At 32.2% G+C, this 20,797-nt stretch overlaps 1 protein-coding gene across 2 annotated transcripts in view; it reads right to left on the bottom strand.

The window, feature by feature from the left end:
* The window catches only part of Slob (Slowpoke binding protein), a 244,998-nt gene that overhangs the window by 201,236 nt on the left and 22,965 nt on the right, over positions 1–20,797 (bottom strand). The window contains exon 1 of one of the 2 annotated variants that reach the window (XM_072537941.1): positions 2,581–2,693. The exons of the other annotated variant lie outside the window; for it this stretch is intronic. Within the exon in view, the coding sequence (XP_072394042.1) occupies positions 2,581–2,624 (44 nt within the window). The 5' untranslated portion in view covers positions 2,625–2,693. Of the gene's footprint in view, positions 1–2,580; positions 2,694–20,797 lie in introns of those variants that run through there. 2 annotated transcript variants of the gene reach the window in all.

The raw sequence follows: 20,797 nt of genomic DNA, 5'->3' as shown, positions 1-20,797 counted from the left end.
AGAATTTAAATTTATCTTTGACATGTGTGATAAGTTTGCCTTCGTTTTCTTTGAGTATTCCATAATTCATATTTTTGTTATAATATATAATATATATTTTGCATAATAAAAGTGTAATATTTTCTGTCACATAAATACATGCACACACACACAAATGAGATAATGTCTAATTTAATTTAATATTCTCTCGCGACCTGGAAAATAAAGTCAGCGTGCCTGGCTAAAATAACAAAATGAAAAAGATTCCATTGATTAGTTTCAGACCTATCATACCTAATATATTTACCTGGCATGTTTTCTGAAAATGAAAAACTTTAAATATGAAAATCGTCTCATGGCAGGCGAATATGTGATACAAAATATACTATGAAATATGTTCTATATACTGAGTTTTACAATAAGGTTATACCTAAGCTGCTTTCAAAATCTATATTCCTCAAAGCTTTGGAAAAATCGTTAGATAATTGCTTTTGTGTACAATAATTCTGTTAAAATATTCTAAAGCACTATTAAGGAATATTGTCATTACATAATAACGTAAAAATTTATAATACACAAGGAAAATAAAATTCGTGTAGTTGGCTGTATACCATAAATCACAAAAGTTTTATTTAAAAATCCTTTATAAAAGGTATATAATTAAAAAACCCTTTCGGGCTACATCACAACACAACTTTTTTGGACTAACTAGTTCATTGTAAGTGCATTTACCTGGTATAAGTATTACCACTCTAGGGAACACAAAGGTAAGGAATAAATTTTGAAAAAACATTTAAATTTAAAAAAATTAAATTTAAATAATAATAAAGTTAAAAAAGCAATTTGGTTAAATACTCACTAAACTTACATGAGACGAGCTACTAAATATGTTGGTAAAATACCTTAAAATGGTACACAATTTGCCATTTATTACATTATTGTTAAAAACAACATTATTGTTGATATGTATTTAATTCTTTCATTACCCATGATCTTTAAATAAAAATTGGTAAAGAAGATATTTTATATTACTTACAAAAATATGATACACGAATATGAAATTATTCTAGCAGCCTGGTCAGACAATTGTAAGAGCTCTATCACACCGAAGTTGTATAAAAATTTAAAGCGAGATATACCCCAGTGGTCTTTATTTTAAATTACATATTATTTTTAAACATTTATTTAATTTTACTTATTTATTTATTTATAAAGAGAAAGAGAATATATAACACCCTGACAAGAAGTATCCTGACATATGGGTCCGAAAACTGGACAATAAACAAGAGAAATAGAGGTAGAATAAGAGCAGTAGAAATGGAGTTCCTGAGGAGAAGCTGTAGACTTACAAAAAGAGACAGAATTGAAAACGCAGAGATTAAGCGGAGAATGGGAGTGCAATCAGACATAATCGACTATATAGAGGAGAAGAGACTATCCTGGTACGGCCACGTCAGAAGAGCGGACAGAGGACGCTGGATAAACAAAATCACAGAATGGAGCCCGATTGGAAGAAGAAAGAGAGGAAGACCCCGAAGGTCATTCAGAGATGAAATCGACGAGGCTATGGAGAAAAGAACCCTGCGAGATGGAGACTGGAATGACAGGGAAAATTGGAGAAAACGGTTGAGTGAAGGAAGACAGTGAAAACTGTGGAAATCCTTAGTAGTAGTAGTATTTATTTATTTTAATTAATTTATATACCAAGCTTACAAATAATTCTTATAAAAAATTAGAAACCATACAGCACTGCCACAGAACACTATCCTGCAAGTTGCCTACAAGATAAATAAACTAATGACATTATGTGAGTAAATGAAAGTTTAACTTTATTTTGAATTAGTAAGAAACTTCTATAAAGTAAAATTTGTAAATTTCATTATGTAAAATGAATATTGATGAAAAAATAATAAAGCAGGAAGCAAGCTTTAGATTTCTAGGAATAGATACAACAAAATACAGAGATGTTGAAAAAGTAGTAAAGCAATAAAGCTTCAAAGCAAGTTAAACAGCAGAATCTTTTAATGACACAATCTGGAAGAACAAACACCTAAGACAACACACAAAACAACACACAAATCTAGAAAGCAGCAATTAGACCTATAGTAACATACATGGCGGAGACAAGACCTGGCACATCTAAAATAAGACTACTACTACAAACAACAGAGATAAAAATAATCCGAATATCACGGCAAAGTCTTTTGGATAGGGGGAGAAGCGAAAACCTAAGAAAAGCATGAAATATACAAGACATACATGGATGGGTGACAAAACGGAAACAGGAGTGGAACTAACACATTAGTGGAATGGCAGAGGATAAGATAGTACGAATAGCACGAGATTAGTCAGCAAATGGACGAAGTATATGCAGACCAAGAAAAAGATGGTGCGATAATTTAAACCATTTAGGAGATAAATATTGAAGAAGAAACAGGCTTTAAATCCTACATACAAGAAAAAAGAAGAAGAATAAGTAATAAATTCACGTCTAAAGTTATGTTGTACAAAAAATACTTAAAAAATTAACTCTGGGTTTTTAAAATGCTATATTATGTTACAATTATAATAATTTTATTACTAAGTAAACCTAATAAATACCTTTCATTAACTTTTTCTCTGATGAAATTCCACAAAAAATTCATAACAATAACAACACATTCCCGTCGGGCACTGAACTACAATACGTATAAAGGAAAGTAAAAGACTGAAATTTATTGAGAGAATATTAAATATTCATTTAGTCAATAATAGGCTGACCTGAAGGAAATTGATTATTTCAAAACAACAATGTTAGGTAGGGTAGTTTTAAATAATGAAGACTGAAATATATCATTATAATATATATATATATATATATATATATATATATATATATATATATATATATATATATATATATATATATATATATATATATATATATATATATATTATATATATATATATATATATATATTATATATATATTTATATTATATATATATATATTATATATATATATATATATTATATATATATATATATTATATATATATATATATATATATATTATATATATACATAGGTGGGGATAAAATATTGGTATAGCTATCAAAGGGGTGCTCTATTGTCTTGCATCCTTTTCGTTTTCCTTCTTTGGTTTCAGTATTTTTCTGATAATATTCCAAAACTGCCAATTGAACTTCTTCTCTTGCTGTTAATGTAAATGTTTCTGCAGCATATACTACTATTGGTGTTACGGTCGTTTTGTAGATTTTCATTTTTGTGTTTCGGCTTAGCTTCTTATCTCTAAACATTTTTTATTTTTATTAAATGCTATATTTCCCGCTTGATTTCTTCTTTTATATCTACAGTTTCATTTCTTCTGTTTACTAGTACTTCCAAATATTTGAATGTTTCAACCTCTTTGAAACTGTTTGCATATATTGTCAGTTCTGTCATATGTGTCTTCTTTTTTTTTACGTTCATGTATTTTGTTTTATTTTCATTTATTTCCAGGCCTCTTGGTTTGGCTTCGATTTCTATTTCTTGCAAGGTTTTCTTTAATGCCTTTTTATCTATTGCTTCTATAGTTATATCGTCCGCATATATTATTATTTGTACTGCATTCTTGTTTTGAAAGTTCCTGCGTTTGATAGCTTTTTATGGGCTTATTTGGGGATTATATAATAAATGGGGATTTATTTATTCTATCACTGGACAAGCCCATAAAAAGCTGTCAAACAGAAATGGAGTAAGACGAGGAGATGCGCTCTCAACGGTACTATTATAGTACCGTTGAGAGCGCATCTCCTTGTCTTACTCCATTTCTGTTCTTTTTCTTTCGTTGTCTATTATTGCTTGGAAATCTCGTATTGTCATTTCTATCATTCTTATATTTTTTTTTGTATAATATGTATATTGCTCTCTTGTAAGTCTCGGATCATTTTTCTTCTGTTTAGTTTGTCAAATGCCTGTTTAAAGTTTGGGAAAAGTATACGTGTTTATCCGTCGTACTTGTATGTTTTCTCTATTACTTGTTTTAGCGTATGTATAGCGTATATCGTGGATCTTCCTTTTCTAAAAACCGTACTAGTAATCAGTAATGTTTCATTAAGTAAATTAATTGCTCGGTAGTTTGCCACGACGACATAAGTCGCGTAATTTTCGGGCAATATATGGCGTATTATCAGAGTACGTTGACATACTCAAATCATGACTACCCTAAACTGGATAGCTTTCAGGCAGAGCTATCTGCAGAGAATCTGCGTAGTGTAAACTCTTACCTAAATAAAACAACAACGCCTTATATAGCTATGTATAACTTACTAACAATACAATTTGAATGCAAACTTGGTTGCAGCTGGTTGCAGTTGCATATGTACCAGAAACTGATGTAGAAACCGCATTTGAACAGTTATGTTGACAGAGACATACAACCGAATGAAGCACATCCATAAGTCGATTATTTTGAAGACACCTAGATTGGACGCCTACAACGAAGAAATAGAATAGAACCATTATTTCCAATAAATATGTGGAATTGTTACAGTAGAGTCCCTAAAATGAATAATTTCCCTAAAATGAACAACTCTGTAGAGGGATGGCATCATGCTTTTGAACAAGAGCTTTTTGCACATCATTCAACTATCTGGATGTTTACAGATGCGTTACAAAAGCAACAGTATTGAACTAAAAATAATACAATACCTCAGTGGACATAACCCGCCCAATGCAAAGAAGAAATATAAAGAATCTGCACAAAGAATAAAAAGAGATGGGGATACATATGAAGCAGAAAACTTGATGAATTACTTACCTGCAATTGCACATAATTTACATTATTAAGAAAACTAGAAATATTACAGTAAAACAATTATATCTAAAAAAATATTGCTAAAAAAAATAAAAATAAAAAAAAAATGAATCGCTTATTTCAGAAACAACCTAGGTCACATTTTGGCGATATTGAGTTTATAACACCAACATATATTTCTGTGGGTCACACACAATTAATTGAAGAATACACCTTAGATAATAAATAAAAATAAAAACGTTTATTGCCTAATAAAAATTTGACATGTCATTAAATATTTCATTCATTATTGCCTTCTTTCTTCGGCGCCCCGCTCTTGCACCGACAGCTTCTTGATTATTTGACCTCTCGGCATTCTGGACTTCTTTGTGTAGATTTATCCTCGTCTGCTTCTGTAGGTACTAATTTAAGGTACCGTACCTACTTCCCTGCTTGGCTGTTTTCCGGCAACCATCCGGCTAGACCCTGATCAGGTGGTCGATCAGTCTATGGGTAGATCTATGCATCCTCTGGATCCTGTCATTCTCGAGGATGCCCCTGGTCTTATGGAGTCTTCTTGTGACCTGGTGAAAGAAATACCTGGTCCTTTTCTCGGCCACCTCCCTCAGTGGTGTATACTGGAGCCTTTCTCTAATGGTTGCATTTGTGATTTTGTTCTCCCATGATGTTCCGTCGATGATCCGGTAGCATGATGTTTCCGTGGCTTCTAATTTTCTCCAATATGTCTCTGCTATGGAACTCCACACTGGTACACCTTAGACCGTAAGCATAGTTGAATTTATATCAATTTTAAATATTTATATATTTTTGAAACCACCTTAGTCCCGGACGTTTACCATAACCTATAAAAAACCACCAATACTAAAAATTCTAAAAATGGAGGGCCTGCTATTAAAAGGCGTAAGGGAATTAGGAAATCTGATTAATATCAGTGTAATGTTATCAGAAACTGTGGAGTTAAAGGGCAAATATATATTAGCTACAAAAATAAGGCTATGAAAGCAAAAAAAATAGGACCTCAGTGCAAGTAAGACAATAAAAATATAATATTTGAGTTTGTAAAACACATTTTTTAGGTGTCTACTTAAATGTTTTGAAAAAGTGAACGAATATCAAAGGAACATTATTTTTGGTAACTTTTACGGTATGACAACAAAAAACGAACAGGATATATATCTATTAAGATTAATAAAAGTAATGGAGGTGTCTAGAAGAAGAAAACGTAATGAAGGAGGTAAAGATAGGATAAGAAGTTACAAGCTCTAAAATCTAGTCTCTTTAGTCTGTTGATCAGACTAAAAAATATTTTAAAAGTTGCTTTTTTAAGTATTCACGCCATTGAAAGAGAAAAGCTAAAGATAATTAAAAGACTTGGGGTATGTGGTGTGATACCTACAGAGTAAAGGGGAACACATAAAGGGAAAAATCTAGCATAACATTACTTATGCTGGAACTATGGAACTTATTCGTAGCTACATAACTACCTCATAATTTCCAGTCAAAGAGTCTCATTACTCTGGTAAGGAATTTAAGTACTTAGGTGCGAAACTTAATATAAAAATAATGCACGAATTATTTATTAAAAAGTATCCTAAGAGTACAGTAAAATACCATTACTTTAATAAATTTTGTCATAAAAATTTGAACCTACATTTTGGTAGGCCACAAATTGACACATGCAATGTCTGTCAGAAGCTTAATTTAAAAATTTTAAAAACCTTAGTAATGGAGAGGCAGCAAAAAAAAGTTAGCGAAAAAGTCGTACACTGCCGCTGAAGTTAGACATTTTACATTGCCCTACATGATCAAGTTGAGTAATGCATTCAACGAGATGCTGTAGAAGTAATCGTCTTCAATTTTATGCAGAACCTTTAACTTCATGCAATCCCTGTACAAGACATATTTTATCTGTCGCAGCTTACCGTTAATGTTTTTTGCATCACCAATATTAAGTCACGAAAATCCTTTCTTTATATTTACCACGAAGCAGAAGCACGCAAAAGCCCGAATGAAGTCTGCAGCTTTCTATTAGATTATATTGAAAAATATATTGGAACAGATGTAAAAGAACTACGCCTGTTTTCTGACAACTGCCGAGGTCAAAACAAAATCCACTGCCTTACAAGAATGTGTTTAGCTTTAACAGATACAGGAAGATTTTAAAAAATTCAACAATTTTTTCCACTTCTAGGTATTCTCTTCCCTATGACCGAGTTTTTGGGGTTAATAAAAAAACCTCAGAAAATTTGACCGAGTTTCATCCATGACATCCATAAGTACACGGAGATCATGATCATTGGTATCGCAACTGCCCAAAACCTATTCACGGTCTGTGAAATTAAAAGGGAAAGCATTAAAAATTTTAAAGACTGGTGAACTAGGTATTATTTGTTTGCATGTGCATCGATCGAGACACAGACGTTAACAAGAGATCAACGAATTCCGTTCTCAATTTCCAAATTGCATCATTTTGTCTAAAGCGCGCAGCGTTGATGCTCTCGGTAGTATTCGAGCTAGCGAAACAATAATAGTGTGATATGGAATACCTTCAATGTTTCCATTCCAAAAAAAAAGCAATTTTATATAAAATGCCAAGTCAAAAGAAGTATAAATAAAAACCCATTCCAATACTAGAGGCCAAAAAAAGAAAATTTGACCACACTGCTTTAATTGGTGGAGGAACCGTTCAAACCATATTACGAAAATAATATTCAAACATCAGCAACTAAGAAAAAATCCAAGGAAGTCACAAAATAAACTGTATGATATTAAATTTTTTTTTTTTTTTATTTAGAAATTACAGCCGCATCCACCATAATGGTTATTAGCGGCGGCTACAGAATTACAAAATTAGAGTTTATAAAATATTCCTATAGATTTTAAGAAATTTACGATATTAATAACAGAAAAATTAGTGCCTAATAAATTACTTAAACTGTTAGGTATGTTAAATGTAAGACGAAAATGGGCAAATCTATGACATTCAATTAATAAATGGTTAACGGTTATTTGTACATTACATGTTTCACAAATAGGTGGATCACTTTTGGACAGTAAATATGAGTGAGTAAGTCTCGTGTGTCCAATTCGTAATCTAGTTATCACCAATTGTTCTCTTCTGTTCCTGGTTGAGGGTTGCCAAGCTGTAACGTCATTTTTAATTTGCTTCAGTGATGTTTGAGAAGATTGCCATTCGTTTTTCCACTTGCACAAAACTCGATTTTTTATAAAAGCTTTTATATCACTCGCGGTATTTCGATTCTCGGCTTTTTCTATATCGGCACATTTAGCAATTTCACTCGCGCACTGGTCCGCACTTTCGTTGCCAGCAATGCCAATATGGGATGGAATCCATATAAATCTGATACTCCTAGAATTTTCTTGAGCCTTCATGAGTTCTAGTTTTATCAGTTTCTCAAGGGGACCTTTAGGATAGATCTGTTTAAGGGTTTGAAGGGCGCTGAGTGAGTCACTTAAGATAACAAAGTTAGGAATGTTATTAGAATTTATATGCATGATAGCTTTAAACATTGCATAGAGCTCAGCGGAGAAAATCGAAAAGAAGGTTGGAAGACGAAATTGATATGTATCGCTTGGAGTAATGAATGCAGCACCTACTGCTTTATCACACTTAGATGCATCTGTAAAGATTTTATAGCTATGTTCGTAATGCTGACGGAGAATTAGATCTAGATTATTCTTAATCTCTGCGTAACAGTTAATATGTTTGTTGTATTGGGTTAGACAAGTATTTAAATTTGGGGTATTAATTATCCAAGGAGAGGGGCTTTTAATATTGATTGGAAAGGTATTTGGGAATTCTATATTAAGACATCTCAGGTAACACCGTACTCGCTCATAGTAAGGCTTATGTTTGGTACTATTGGTAAAGAGATTTATATATTTATTAGTGAACGTATTATTAAATAGAGGTTTGTTTACATTTGAGGCTATTGACGTTGCGTGTGAAAGTGTTAAGGAAATTCGGCGGTGATATAATGAAGGCTCCCCACTTTCAGAATATAAACTTTCCACCGGTGACGTTCGAAATGCGCCAAGAGAGAGTCTAAGTGCTGTGTTGTGAATAGAGTCTAGTTGTTTTAACAATGTGGGGGAAGCAGAGGCGTAAGCGATTGATCCATAATCAATTTTTGATCTAATTAGAGTTCTGTAGATTGTAAGTAAGGTAGAGAGGTCAGAGCCCCAAAATCTATTTGACAGTGTTCTCATTAGGTTAAGTTTCTTATGACAAGTCGAAACTAATTGTCTAATATGTTCTTTCCAAGTAAGTTGATTATCAAACCACATACCTAAGAATTTTACACATGATTTGAAGGATAGCGATGTATTGAAAAACTTAAGATTGGGATTATTTGAGAAGTTCTTTTTTGAGAATACCATACCAACGGTTTTTGTAACCGAGAATTGAAAACCAGTATCGCGAGACCACTTTTCGAGTTTTTGTAAGAAAGTTTGCAAAATTGTTGAAGTTAAATTAATATCTTTGCCTTTTACGTAAACCACCAAGTCATCTGCATATAAACGTGCTTTTAAAGGTTTTTTGAGGTTCTTGATTATGTCATTAATAGCAATTAAGAAAAGTGTAGGACTAATAATTGAGCCTTGAGGGATACCGTTTTCTTCCTCCTGCATTTCGGAATAGAAGTTGTTAACTCTTACACGAAAAGATCTGTTTTCTAGAAAGTTGATAAAATGAAGGCAATTTCCACGAATGTTCCATGACTGTAACTTTTTTAAAATGTTAAATCTCCAACATGTATTAAATGCTTTTCTTAAGTCAAAAAATACTGCGATACAATGCTGTTTTGTTGCCAGAGATTCGTGAATATCACTTTCCAGGTCCAATATGTTGTCTATACCGGATCGGTTTTGTCGGAAGCCATTTTGTTCGTTTATAAGTAAGTTCGAATTTTCTAGATGCCAAATCAGCCTTGAGTTAATAATTTTTTCTAGTAGCTTGCCCATTGCACAAGTTAGGCTTATCGGTCTATAGGAATTGGGATCTAGACGAGATTTTTGGCTTTTAAGAAATGGGAGAATGATATATTTTGACCAAACAGATGGGTACTGGTGTCGCTGCCAAATGAAGTTAAATAATTTAAATAATTGAAGCATGTAATTTTTAGCGGAAGTGGGTAGGTGCTTTAAGAAAATACTTGGGATATCGTCAGGCCCAGGACTTGTTTCTTTTAGATCGTTCAGTGAGTTGTTTAGTTCTTGTAACGTGAGAGGAGCGTTTAATGGAATGTTATAGTTTTCTAAATAGAGGTTAGACCTTTCGGCCTCTAGTTTATTTTCCAGAAATACAGGGTCAAAATTTTCATTGGAAGACATTTCTCTGTAGTTTTTAGCTAATGTATTAACAATTTCAAGAGGAGAGGTGACAATTTGATTACCTATTTTGAGACTAGATATTGGGGATGACTCCTTTATACCAGAAATTTTACGTATTTTCTTCCATACTTCTCTTACAGGAGTGGAGCTGTTAATGCTAGAGACATATTGGGCCCAACTGGATTTTTTTGTTTGATTTATTAAACGTTGAGCTCTGGCCTTCATTTTTTTGTAGTTAATTTTATTTTCGAGTGTTTTATGCTTCTTAAATCTATTAAAAGCTGTTTTGCTGGCACGTACTGCTTCGTTACACTCCGAATTCCACCAAGGCACAGAAACATGATTTTTAATGGGCTTTGTTTTGCCGATGAAGAGCTCCGCACTCTGCAGAATGACACTATTAAAAGTACCTAAAGAATCGTTAATATTATCATTCAGTATAAGACTCTCCAAAGCCTTATCTATATAATTTTCAAAATCGATCCACTTAGCCGAATTTATATTCCATTTGGGCAAGAAGGATATTGGGCAAGGCTGACCTGAGAGATTCTCAATGGTAATAGGGTGATGGTCGCTACCATAAGTATACTCGAGAACATTCCAAGAGAGACGCGGAGCAAGACCTGGATCACAGAGGCTTAAATATATCACGGAGGATTCACCAGTGCAGATGTTAAATCTTGTAGGTGAACCATCATTTAGAAAATTTAATTGAAGATCCTGCATTAACTTTTCTAAAAGTTTTCCTCTGTGATCAGTACGCTTAGATCCCCAAATAAAGTTATGACCGTTAAAATCACCTACGATGATTCGAGGAGAGGGTATCTGTTCGATAAGGCTTTTTAAATCTTCATATGTAGCTGAAGAACTAGATGGAAGGTAAATGTTACAAATAAAAATTGGAACGGGAGCGGTGATCTCTATAACTATAGTTTCAATGTTACTATTGACAGGAAAAACATTTGCAACCAAAGATTTTTTGACAAGTGTCATACCACCTGAAGAGAAATTATTGTCATGTACTCTATCTTTTCTAAAAATGTTAAAATATTTGGAATTATAGTTTTTTTGGGGGTTTAAATTTGTTTCTTGGAGACATATTATTTCGGTAGAGAATTCAGAAATAAGTTTTTGTAAGATTGGGAGTCGATGGAAAAATCCATCTATATTCCATTGCCGTAGTTTAGTGAATTGTATTATATACGAAAAATATGAATTTACGGGTTAACCTGAGATGACTCGCCCTAGGATTCAGAGATGTCGTTACCCAAGTGTCGGAGGATTTTCTTTCTTAAGAAGGTGATATAACGTTTGGTTGATCTATCTTTTAATTGCGGATGAACTTTAGTTAACATATGAACTAATCCCAAAAGGTCAGAAGTAAACTCTTGAATTATGTTAGAAGGATCTTGCACGCCGCTAACATTGCTTAGGAGTAGATTTAATTGGTCAAAATTGAGAACAAATGTGGGTAAATGATTTTGGATAAAATCTTTGGCAGGTTCAAGGTCATATGATTTTGTTGATTTTATGCATGTAGGCTCCTCGTTGCTTTTAACTTTCTTGGCTCTAGGTTTGGATGTAGGTACAGCAAATGATTTTTCTGTATGGGTTGTTTCTGGAGACGTAAGAACATCATTGATACTACGTTTTGGCTGAAGATCGATATTGATTACTTTGCAGCTTTCCAAGGTGTTAACTTCTTCTTGACCATTGGGATTGCTCAGATTATTTGCTAATTTTTCTTGGACGGAAATTTGTTCGTTTGATATGGATGTTGATGCAGGTTGAGGCATGATGTCAGGGGTGAAAGGAGTAGTAGATTGACTGTTATTCGAATCAATTAAATTTGTTGTTGATTCTAGTTTATCGGGACAGTTGGTGGCGATATGTCCAGACTTTTTGCAGTTATAACAGGCCATAGTTTCTTGAGATAAGAATATTCGATATGTTGTATTATCGAAGTCTAAGGTGAATGAGTCAGGTAAGGAGATATTATGGGGACTGACATATATTTGTCTTCTGAAACTTAAAATATGATTATATTCCGGAAGGGTGGAACTTATTTTCAGAAAAGTGACAGGAGAGACCATATTAAGTCCAATACTTTGTAGATAATCAACTAACAGACTGTGCGGTATTGTTGGACATACGTTTGAAAAAACAATACGTTCCGCTGGTGAGATTAATCTTCTAGCTTGTACAATATTGTTCTGGATTTGTATGTGTCCATGGTTTTGCATGAATTCGTCCACGATTTTTTTGTTTGCAAGGTACATGCAAATCCGATTATTGGATAGTCGGGAGGAAAATATAATATTTTTGGGATGAATTAGGTTACCCAAAGGAATTAAGTAATCTTGAAGTCGAGTATTTTCTAAAGCACTGAAGACAATTGCTTGGTGTTTTGAGGGAAATTGTGTAGAAGCTGCTGATGAATAGGTTTTATTGGTATTTGTCTGTAATTGCGATACTTGTGGTATGTTAGAGAGACTCTGAATATTAGGTTCCATTTTTGATTTTAACACGGAACATGTGTTTAAAAATAATACGGACCTGCCTAGTAATCAAACAGGTAGTAAAACTGGAATAATATTTCTTGAGTCGTATCTTATTGATAATTGTTAAATTAAAAATCAACCAAAAACTGGTTGATCACGTTATATTAATGAAAACTAATATGATGTGTTCACTTACTGGTGTTTCATGTAATTGTCACTTAACTATTTATAAATAAACTGTTATAATTACTGCATAAAATTTGCAAATTTGTTGAGACCAAAATAAACACGCCTTTCGGTGGCTCATTCAGGGCCGAACTCCTGATATTAAAATTGTTTAGTAATAAATACTTTTGTTTTGAAACCTGACATTTCATTACTGAAACAACCTACGTCCATTTTAAAAATGTTTTTTTAAAGAGTTTAGTAACGATTCTTACATTAGGTGTAATTATTAACTTAAAACTTCACTTTTAGTGAAAATGTTCAGATAAACTCTCAAAACGTTTTTTTATTTCCTACAAACTGTCCAAATGTGACTTAGGTTGTTTCTAAAATAAGCGATTCAATAAAAAATTAAAAAACACAAACAAAAGGGAAAGAGTAAAAAGCCGATCTCCTCGTAGTGTCTTCTGGGTAACGCTAAAGGGTTTCTAAATTATTTTACTATTCCTGATAATAATATTTTAAAATAAATTAATTTTGTACTAATTTATTCATATAATTTCGGTGAATTTTTATTTTGGTTAATTGTGCTTTCGGTAAACTGTGTTTCAGTGAATTGTTTTCGGTGAATTTTCCGTCTACAAATAGTAATACACTGCAATTAAAACAGTAACGACTATGTAAGGATGGCTACACCATAATCGGTAGAATACGCTGAATATGATGATATATATTATAGAGAGCAGTTGACGATAGAAAAATGACGAGTTGGCAAAGATGAATGCTTATTGCTTAATGACATGGGATATATTAGACTACACTTATAACAGTGAATATTACTAAATAATAATCACCAATAACTTGTTCAAGCCCAAAAATAGACAACACACCTCTAAGTGGAAAGCGAAGGAGGCAAATTGGACATTATTTGAAGATATCATACAAAAACATGTCACAAACTGTAAAATATCCAACAATATTGACACAGACATCGAAACCTTCTTCAGCATCATCTTAGATGCAGCCGAGGTAACCATTAAAAAACTGCACTTATTACAAAACATAAACCAGTTCCTTGGTGGAATGAACAATGTAAGACATCGATCGAAGCTTCCAAAATAGCCTTTAACAAATACAAAAGACATAAAACACTTAACAATAAAATAGAAAATTTTCCAATAAAATCCTTTATAAAAAGGTATATAAAATTTTATATACCTTTTTATAAAGGATTTTATTGGAAAAATTTTTATTATATGGTATACAGCCAACTACAGGAACTTAGTTTCCTTGTGGATAATAAAATAGAACTTCAAAAACTTAAACCTAAATTTGAGTTAACAATAAAAACTTTAAACAAAAATTCTGGGATTAATTTGTGTCCATCATAAACAGTAGGACCCCTATGTCTGAAATGTGGAAGAATGTCCAAAAAATATCTGGAATACCGGCTTATAACAAAATCACTCAACTAAAGAAAGATAATAGAATAATCACAGGTGACCTAGAAATAGCAAAACAATTTACTAATACAAATAGATCTAATACAAGCAATTATAATAATAATTTTATCAACTTTCAACAGAACGAAGAATGCAATGTAAGTACACCGTTTGTAGATGACACAGATGCTTTAAACTCCAAATTTCATATAAATAAACACAAAGATGCATTAAACTTATTTAAAGAGACTAGTGATGGTTCAGATAATATCCCAATGGTTTTTCTTAAGCATTTAACTGAGAATGCACACAATTATCTACATAACAAATTTAATATTATTTGGACAGAATAGAAATTTTCAACAACGTGGAGAGATTCTATTATAATACCAATATTAAAACCAAAATGTCCCAAAACAGATACTAAGTCTTATAGACCAATTTCACCAATATGTACTGCATGCAAACTGTTAGAAAAAATGGTCAACCATCGTCTCCTCTGGACACTTGAAGATCGAAATATTATTATTCCAGAACAAAGTGGTTTTCGGCAAAATAGATCAACTCTAGATAATATTATAGACCTTCTCCCTTAATCAAAAATGTATTGAAATATTCTTCGACATTGAAAAAGCCTTTGATCCAGCTTGGCGCCACCATATCATCAGATTACTGTACGATTTAGAAATTAAAGGACACTGCCTTGCATTTATAATAAACTTTTTATAAAAAAGGTATATGCAAATTAGAGTAAATGGTAACTTGTCGTCAAAAGTGGAATTAGAAAATGGAATTTCTCAGGGATCTGTTATAAGTCCTACGCTATTTATAATCGCCATAAATGATGCTCTACGAAATTTAAAACTTTTACTTAAAGGCCGCTTATATGCTGACGATCTCGTAAAATTTGGTTAAAGCAAAAACTTAAACAACTCTTCACAACTTGCACAGAGTTTTTTGTTATATATTGAAAAATGCTCACAGGAAACTGGATTTACCTTTTCAACAACTAAAACTAAATATATAGTATTTTCTAAAAACTAAGTCTCATACATATATCTATACAACGAATCACTACAACAAAAAGATTAGCTAAAATTGCTAGGAGTTACTTTTGACAGAAAGTTGAATTGGAAAGAACATATCAATAATCTAACATGTAAATGTTACAGAAGAATAAATTTACTAAAAATTATAGCACACAAGAATTGGGTTCAGACAGGAGTACATTGTTAATTATATACAGAACTATTATACGATCACAGCTAGACTACGCGGCTATAGCTTACGACTTAGCATCGAAATCAGTACTTAAAAAGCTCGACATTATTCACAACACAGCACTCATAATATGTCTGGGAGCCTTTTGTACAACACCGATTGAAAGTTTACTTTGCGAAGCAAATTAATTGTCGTTAAACGATAGAACAGCTTACTTTAGTCTAACGTATGAAACAAAAATTAAGGATAATGCAAAAAATCATCTCTATAGAAATACTTTTACTGATAATTTTCCAAACCTCAATGCAAATCACCGTTATGTTAAGCCTTTCTATTAAAGAATAAAAGACCATTTGCATCTGTTTGATATTGTCATACCTGAATGTCTTCCATACTCATATGACAATAATCCACCTTGGATTCAAAACATACCATCACATAACTTTAAATTTACGTAATTTGACAAAAACTCCACTACTTATGATTTAATTATTTCCCATTTTAGAAAAATCCTTAGTCGTTATAAAAATCATAGCCAGATATACAATGATGGGTCAAAATCATCCGAAGGTGTGGGAGCGTCTGTACTAACTCCAGAGAAGGTCCTTAAATTCAAACTATCTAATGTTAGTACTATCTATACAGCTGAACTGTATGCTCTCTATCGCGCCATAGAACTAATCAATCTGATAATAAACTACAAATATATGTATTACCTTAACAGACTCATTAAGTGTCATACAAAGCATCCGACAACTGTATCCAAACAACCCGCTTTAAAAAAAATAAAACGGTCCTTCTTCAGGCTTATATCAATCATAATGAGATACAATTTATCTCGATCCCATCCCATATAGGAATAAAAAGCAACGAAACTGCTGACCATAGTGCGAAAGACGCGATAGTGAGTGACGTTTTCGAAATCGTAAACACATCAGTATCAACACGTATAAAATCTTATATAAAAAAATAAATCTTAAGTGCGTGAAAAAATAAATGGAATGTGTCGAATTCAAAATTAAAACAAGTGAAACCCAGCATGGGATGTGTTACCTACTTCAAGAAGCCAAGAAATAATAGTAACGCGCCTCAGACTCGAACATACTAGGTTAACGCATTATTACTTAATTAAAAAGTGCGAACCACCGCGATGTAATACGTTTAACATGACACTAACAATAATGCACACACTATATTAATGTCCCCTCTACAAACAACAACCAAGTAACAACAAGATACCAGAAACACTTCTAGAAGCTCTAGGTGCAGACTGTAACTTTAACAATACTCTGAATTTCTTGAAAGACATTAATAAGTACCACAATATTTAATTGTAATGCAGTAATTGTACCTAATGTAATCTATTAATTTTTCGCTAATGGTCATTTGATAAAGCCATTTTCTAAATAAAAAAAAGCTTATTGCTGATTAGATAGAAGTAAATTACAATATATATTTATTTACAATATATTATTATTAATTTTTAAATAAAATAATTTCTATTTTTAATATAGTTTTGTATTTGTTAAATCACAAGTAGAATAGGAATCCTCTTGGTTAACTGCAAAACAAAAACTTTTCCAATTACTTGCTAGGTTTTCTTGTCTAATAAATAACTTTTTGAAAAGATTTAAATTGTTAAGTTACTGCAACGTCCACGTATAAACCGCAACAACTGCAGTAAACTTTATGTAAAATGCATTGCGGAGAGTAATTTTACCTCAAATTGATTTTAGTGATACGTATCCAGATATTTTTTGAACATACTCATATTAAGATATTTTTGTTCACTTGTATTGAATTCTTAAAAGTGAATAGTGTCCCAATAGACTAATTATACAGTGCGTAATAATAAAGCTTAACTCTTTCACTACTGAATTGATTTTTACATGTTAGGTTGTTAGGGTCTGAAACTATTTACTTTTATAATCATATAATTGATTTAAAAACGTGCGCATATAATTAGTCGTGAAATTCTCCTTTGTCCATTTTAAGGGGGTGGAAACTTTTGGCTACAGTAGTTTTAACTAGGATTCTATGATACCATCAGTAATAGAAAGAAAATATTATAACAGATTTTTTTAAATAAAGTGTAATTACAATTGCAATATTAGTTAAATGTTAAATACCACTTTTTGCATAAGGGCAAAACCCTTCTTTTAATTTTAGGTTTGGGTCTCCCAAACATACGAACTGCTCCACTACGGAGACTAAATAATTAATAATAAAAACTTTCTTCTTTTGATTCTATTGAAGTTATTACAGATCTCATTAAAAATTTCTAGAAAACTTTACTTCACCATTGGTAGGTTTTTTGTCTAAATCACAGAATGCTATCTTTTGATCAGTCAACACCTCCCATATGTTTATTGTAAAATACTTTAGCTTTAGAATAATTAAAAGTACATTTTTCTCCTGTTTTTAGTTTTCTTTTAATCTGTGATAGAGATAGTGGGTGGCAGTTTGAAAGATGTAGAACCCAAGCGTTGCTTTCTAACGCCAAAATGTCTTTATCTATGACCTTCTTCCATCCATTCCCCATCGAAACAGCTTCGGTGTGGTTTTTAGGTAATTCAGAAGACCGCCAACAGATAAAGCCATCATCATACTCACTGCATACTCGTAAAGATAAGAAGGCATACATCTATCTGTTGAACTTATACATACCTCTTGTTCTTGATTACTCAGGTTGTATTATTTCAGGTTCAATCTTAACAGATTCAGTAATAGTTTGAGTTTGCTCATCCACACCTCTATGTCTCATCGCATGAACTGGAGATTCACTTTCATAAGATTTATCAAATCTAACTAAACTAGATGTAGACGCTGCTTATTTAAAAGGGTTCGAGAGGCGGTATCCATTGTCACAATAGCCAATAACACATTTTCTTGATCTCTCAGCAAACCTCCCAGATCGATCTTCTCCAGGAATATGTGCATAAGCATTACATCAAAATAATTAAATTTTTCTCATATCAGGTTTGTGGCCATACCGAATTTCAGCTGGTATACAGTCATTAGGCAATGTACTTATAGGAGTTCGATTTGTTAAGTACACAGCAGCCAATACAGCTTCTTCCCAAAATTACTTGTCAAGAACACTGTCCATAATTAAACATCTAGAATTCTGCTCTAAATTCCTGGGTACAGAATATGTATAGTTATTTCTTTACTAGTACAAAAATCTTTAAAGCTTTTAGAACTATTCTTCCCAGCATTATTACATCTCAAATACTCTATTTAAAGTTGAATTTTGATTCAGTAAAGGCTACAAAATTCATAAAGCATATATCCACTTCATTTTTTTCTTTAATGAGGTATAACACTCCAAAATGACTGTAATGATCACTGAATGAAACATAATAATTTTTACATCATGAGTAGAAGGGCTAATTTTTTCACACACATCTCTTGACACATAATGAAGTAAGCGTCGAGCTTTCCTATCACTTGGAATGTTTTTGAAAAATGGAGAACGTGTCTGCTTACCTTTTAAGCATATCTCGCATACTGAACTCACAGGAAATCTACAAGAGTGTGCCACATCTCAGGTATATCACGGACAATGTTAACCACATTTAAATACAATTAAAATTCTATCAAATACAAATTACCAATCAATTTTACAGTAATAATTGTAGTATCACCCCTCATGATTTTTATTTCTTTATGTTCAAAAATCACACAAAACCCTTTTTTCTTAATTTGTCTCACTGATAATAAGTTGTAAGAAAGATTGTCACAAACAAAAACATCATTTAAAGTAACTAAAAGTCCTTCTTTAGATATAGCTGAGAAACTACCTTGAAATTTTGGTGCTACAGTTTCACCAACCTTTGCTACATTTATTTGTCTATCCACTGTTTTGTAATTAGTCAAAAATTGAATGTACGTTGACATAAACAAGTGATTTGTACAACCACTATCCATAACCAGATATACACTATTCATTACATTTGAATCACAACTGACTGCAACTTCCTGCTTTTTAGACAATATTTTTGGACATTTCAAGCGAAGATGCCCCATTTCATGACAATGATAACAACAAATTTTAAAAGTATGTTTGCCTACTTTTAAACCTTACCTTTATATCTGCCATTAAACTATTTTTCAAAAAATCTAGAGTTACTTTGGATAAATAAGGATTTAATTCTCTTAAGGATTTATCAAAATGACATCTTCTTTAAATACTAACTTGTGCGACTTGTTCTGGATTTATACTCGAGACTGTAGTCCTGTCTTTTTGTAAACAGCTTTATGAGCTTTTATTATTCGTATCGAAGTTTCTTGGGTTTTAAGTAAATCCAAAATATCATCCCCAACCCCAACTAACTGAAAAATAATATTTTTTGCAGTAGGATCACTTAACACAGTCTTTGTACTTATCGTCAGTCTTAACAGGTTTCTCTTGGGAAATGACATCAAGTACACCATGTTGTTCCAATGTTCTTTCCAATCAAAATTTCCACGAATCAAAACCGGCTCCATTAAATTGTTTTACATTAGCCATAAAAAATTGATTGCTGGACGAAGCCATAACTAAATAACACACGTGCAAAAATTGTGAACACAATTTTTCCTGCAAACTACACTTTTAGCTAAACAAATTTTACTTTGTTTAAAACACAAACTTAAAAACACTTTTCCAAATTTCTGCAGCTAGGCACATAACCTGTTTACGCAAGTTAATTATAATAACACTATTATTATATTTAATTAGAAAAGAAATAAGTTTTATTGTTTTACAAGTACAAGTGTAAGGCGTACAGAGGCCACTGACAAGTGACAAGTCAGTAATCAGACATTAATAAAAATAAAATATGTTGCCAACATATGTACCTAAAATAATTATGGTACTGAATTGTACAGCAACATAGTTTCTTATCAATAAAGTGAAGAGTATCCTTTCTGCGCTTTATGTATGTATCAGCATATGTAAACTCAAGATTAGTCCAAAGTATACTCTCACCAAGAGTTCCATCTATACCTGGGCATAGAATAAATAACAATCAGAATGCCCACTCTCAGATGCCGCCTTTGAAGTGTGTCAGCAAGCGATCGCCATATTTTAAACGAAAACATAGACTCGGATTAAGAAATTTGTGGGAAGCTACGACAGAACTGTAATTTAAATTTTTAGAGATTACTAATTTAGTAAATTTGAAATAATTTAATCTATTCTTAAACTCAAAATACGAATAAAATAGTGCATATTATGTCTATGGTTGCCGTAAATAAATTAAACCGGGTTAATTTTTCTATGTACACCAGATAAAATGTCACTGAACAGCACTGGTTCCATTTAAAACATGACTTATTCCGTCTGCGCGAAC

Source organism: Diabrotica undecimpunctata, chromosome 7 (assembly GCF_040954645.1).
Source record: "Diabrotica undecimpunctata isolate CICGRU chromosome 7, icDiaUnde3, whole genome shotgun sequence".
NCBI classification, from domain to species: domain Eukaryota; kingdom Metazoa; phylum Arthropoda; class Insecta; order Coleoptera; family Chrysomelidae; genus Diabrotica; species Diabrotica undecimpunctata.
The sequence above is the reverse complement of the archived record's forward strand: the minus strand, read 5'-3'. Positions and strand labels throughout refer to the sequence as shown.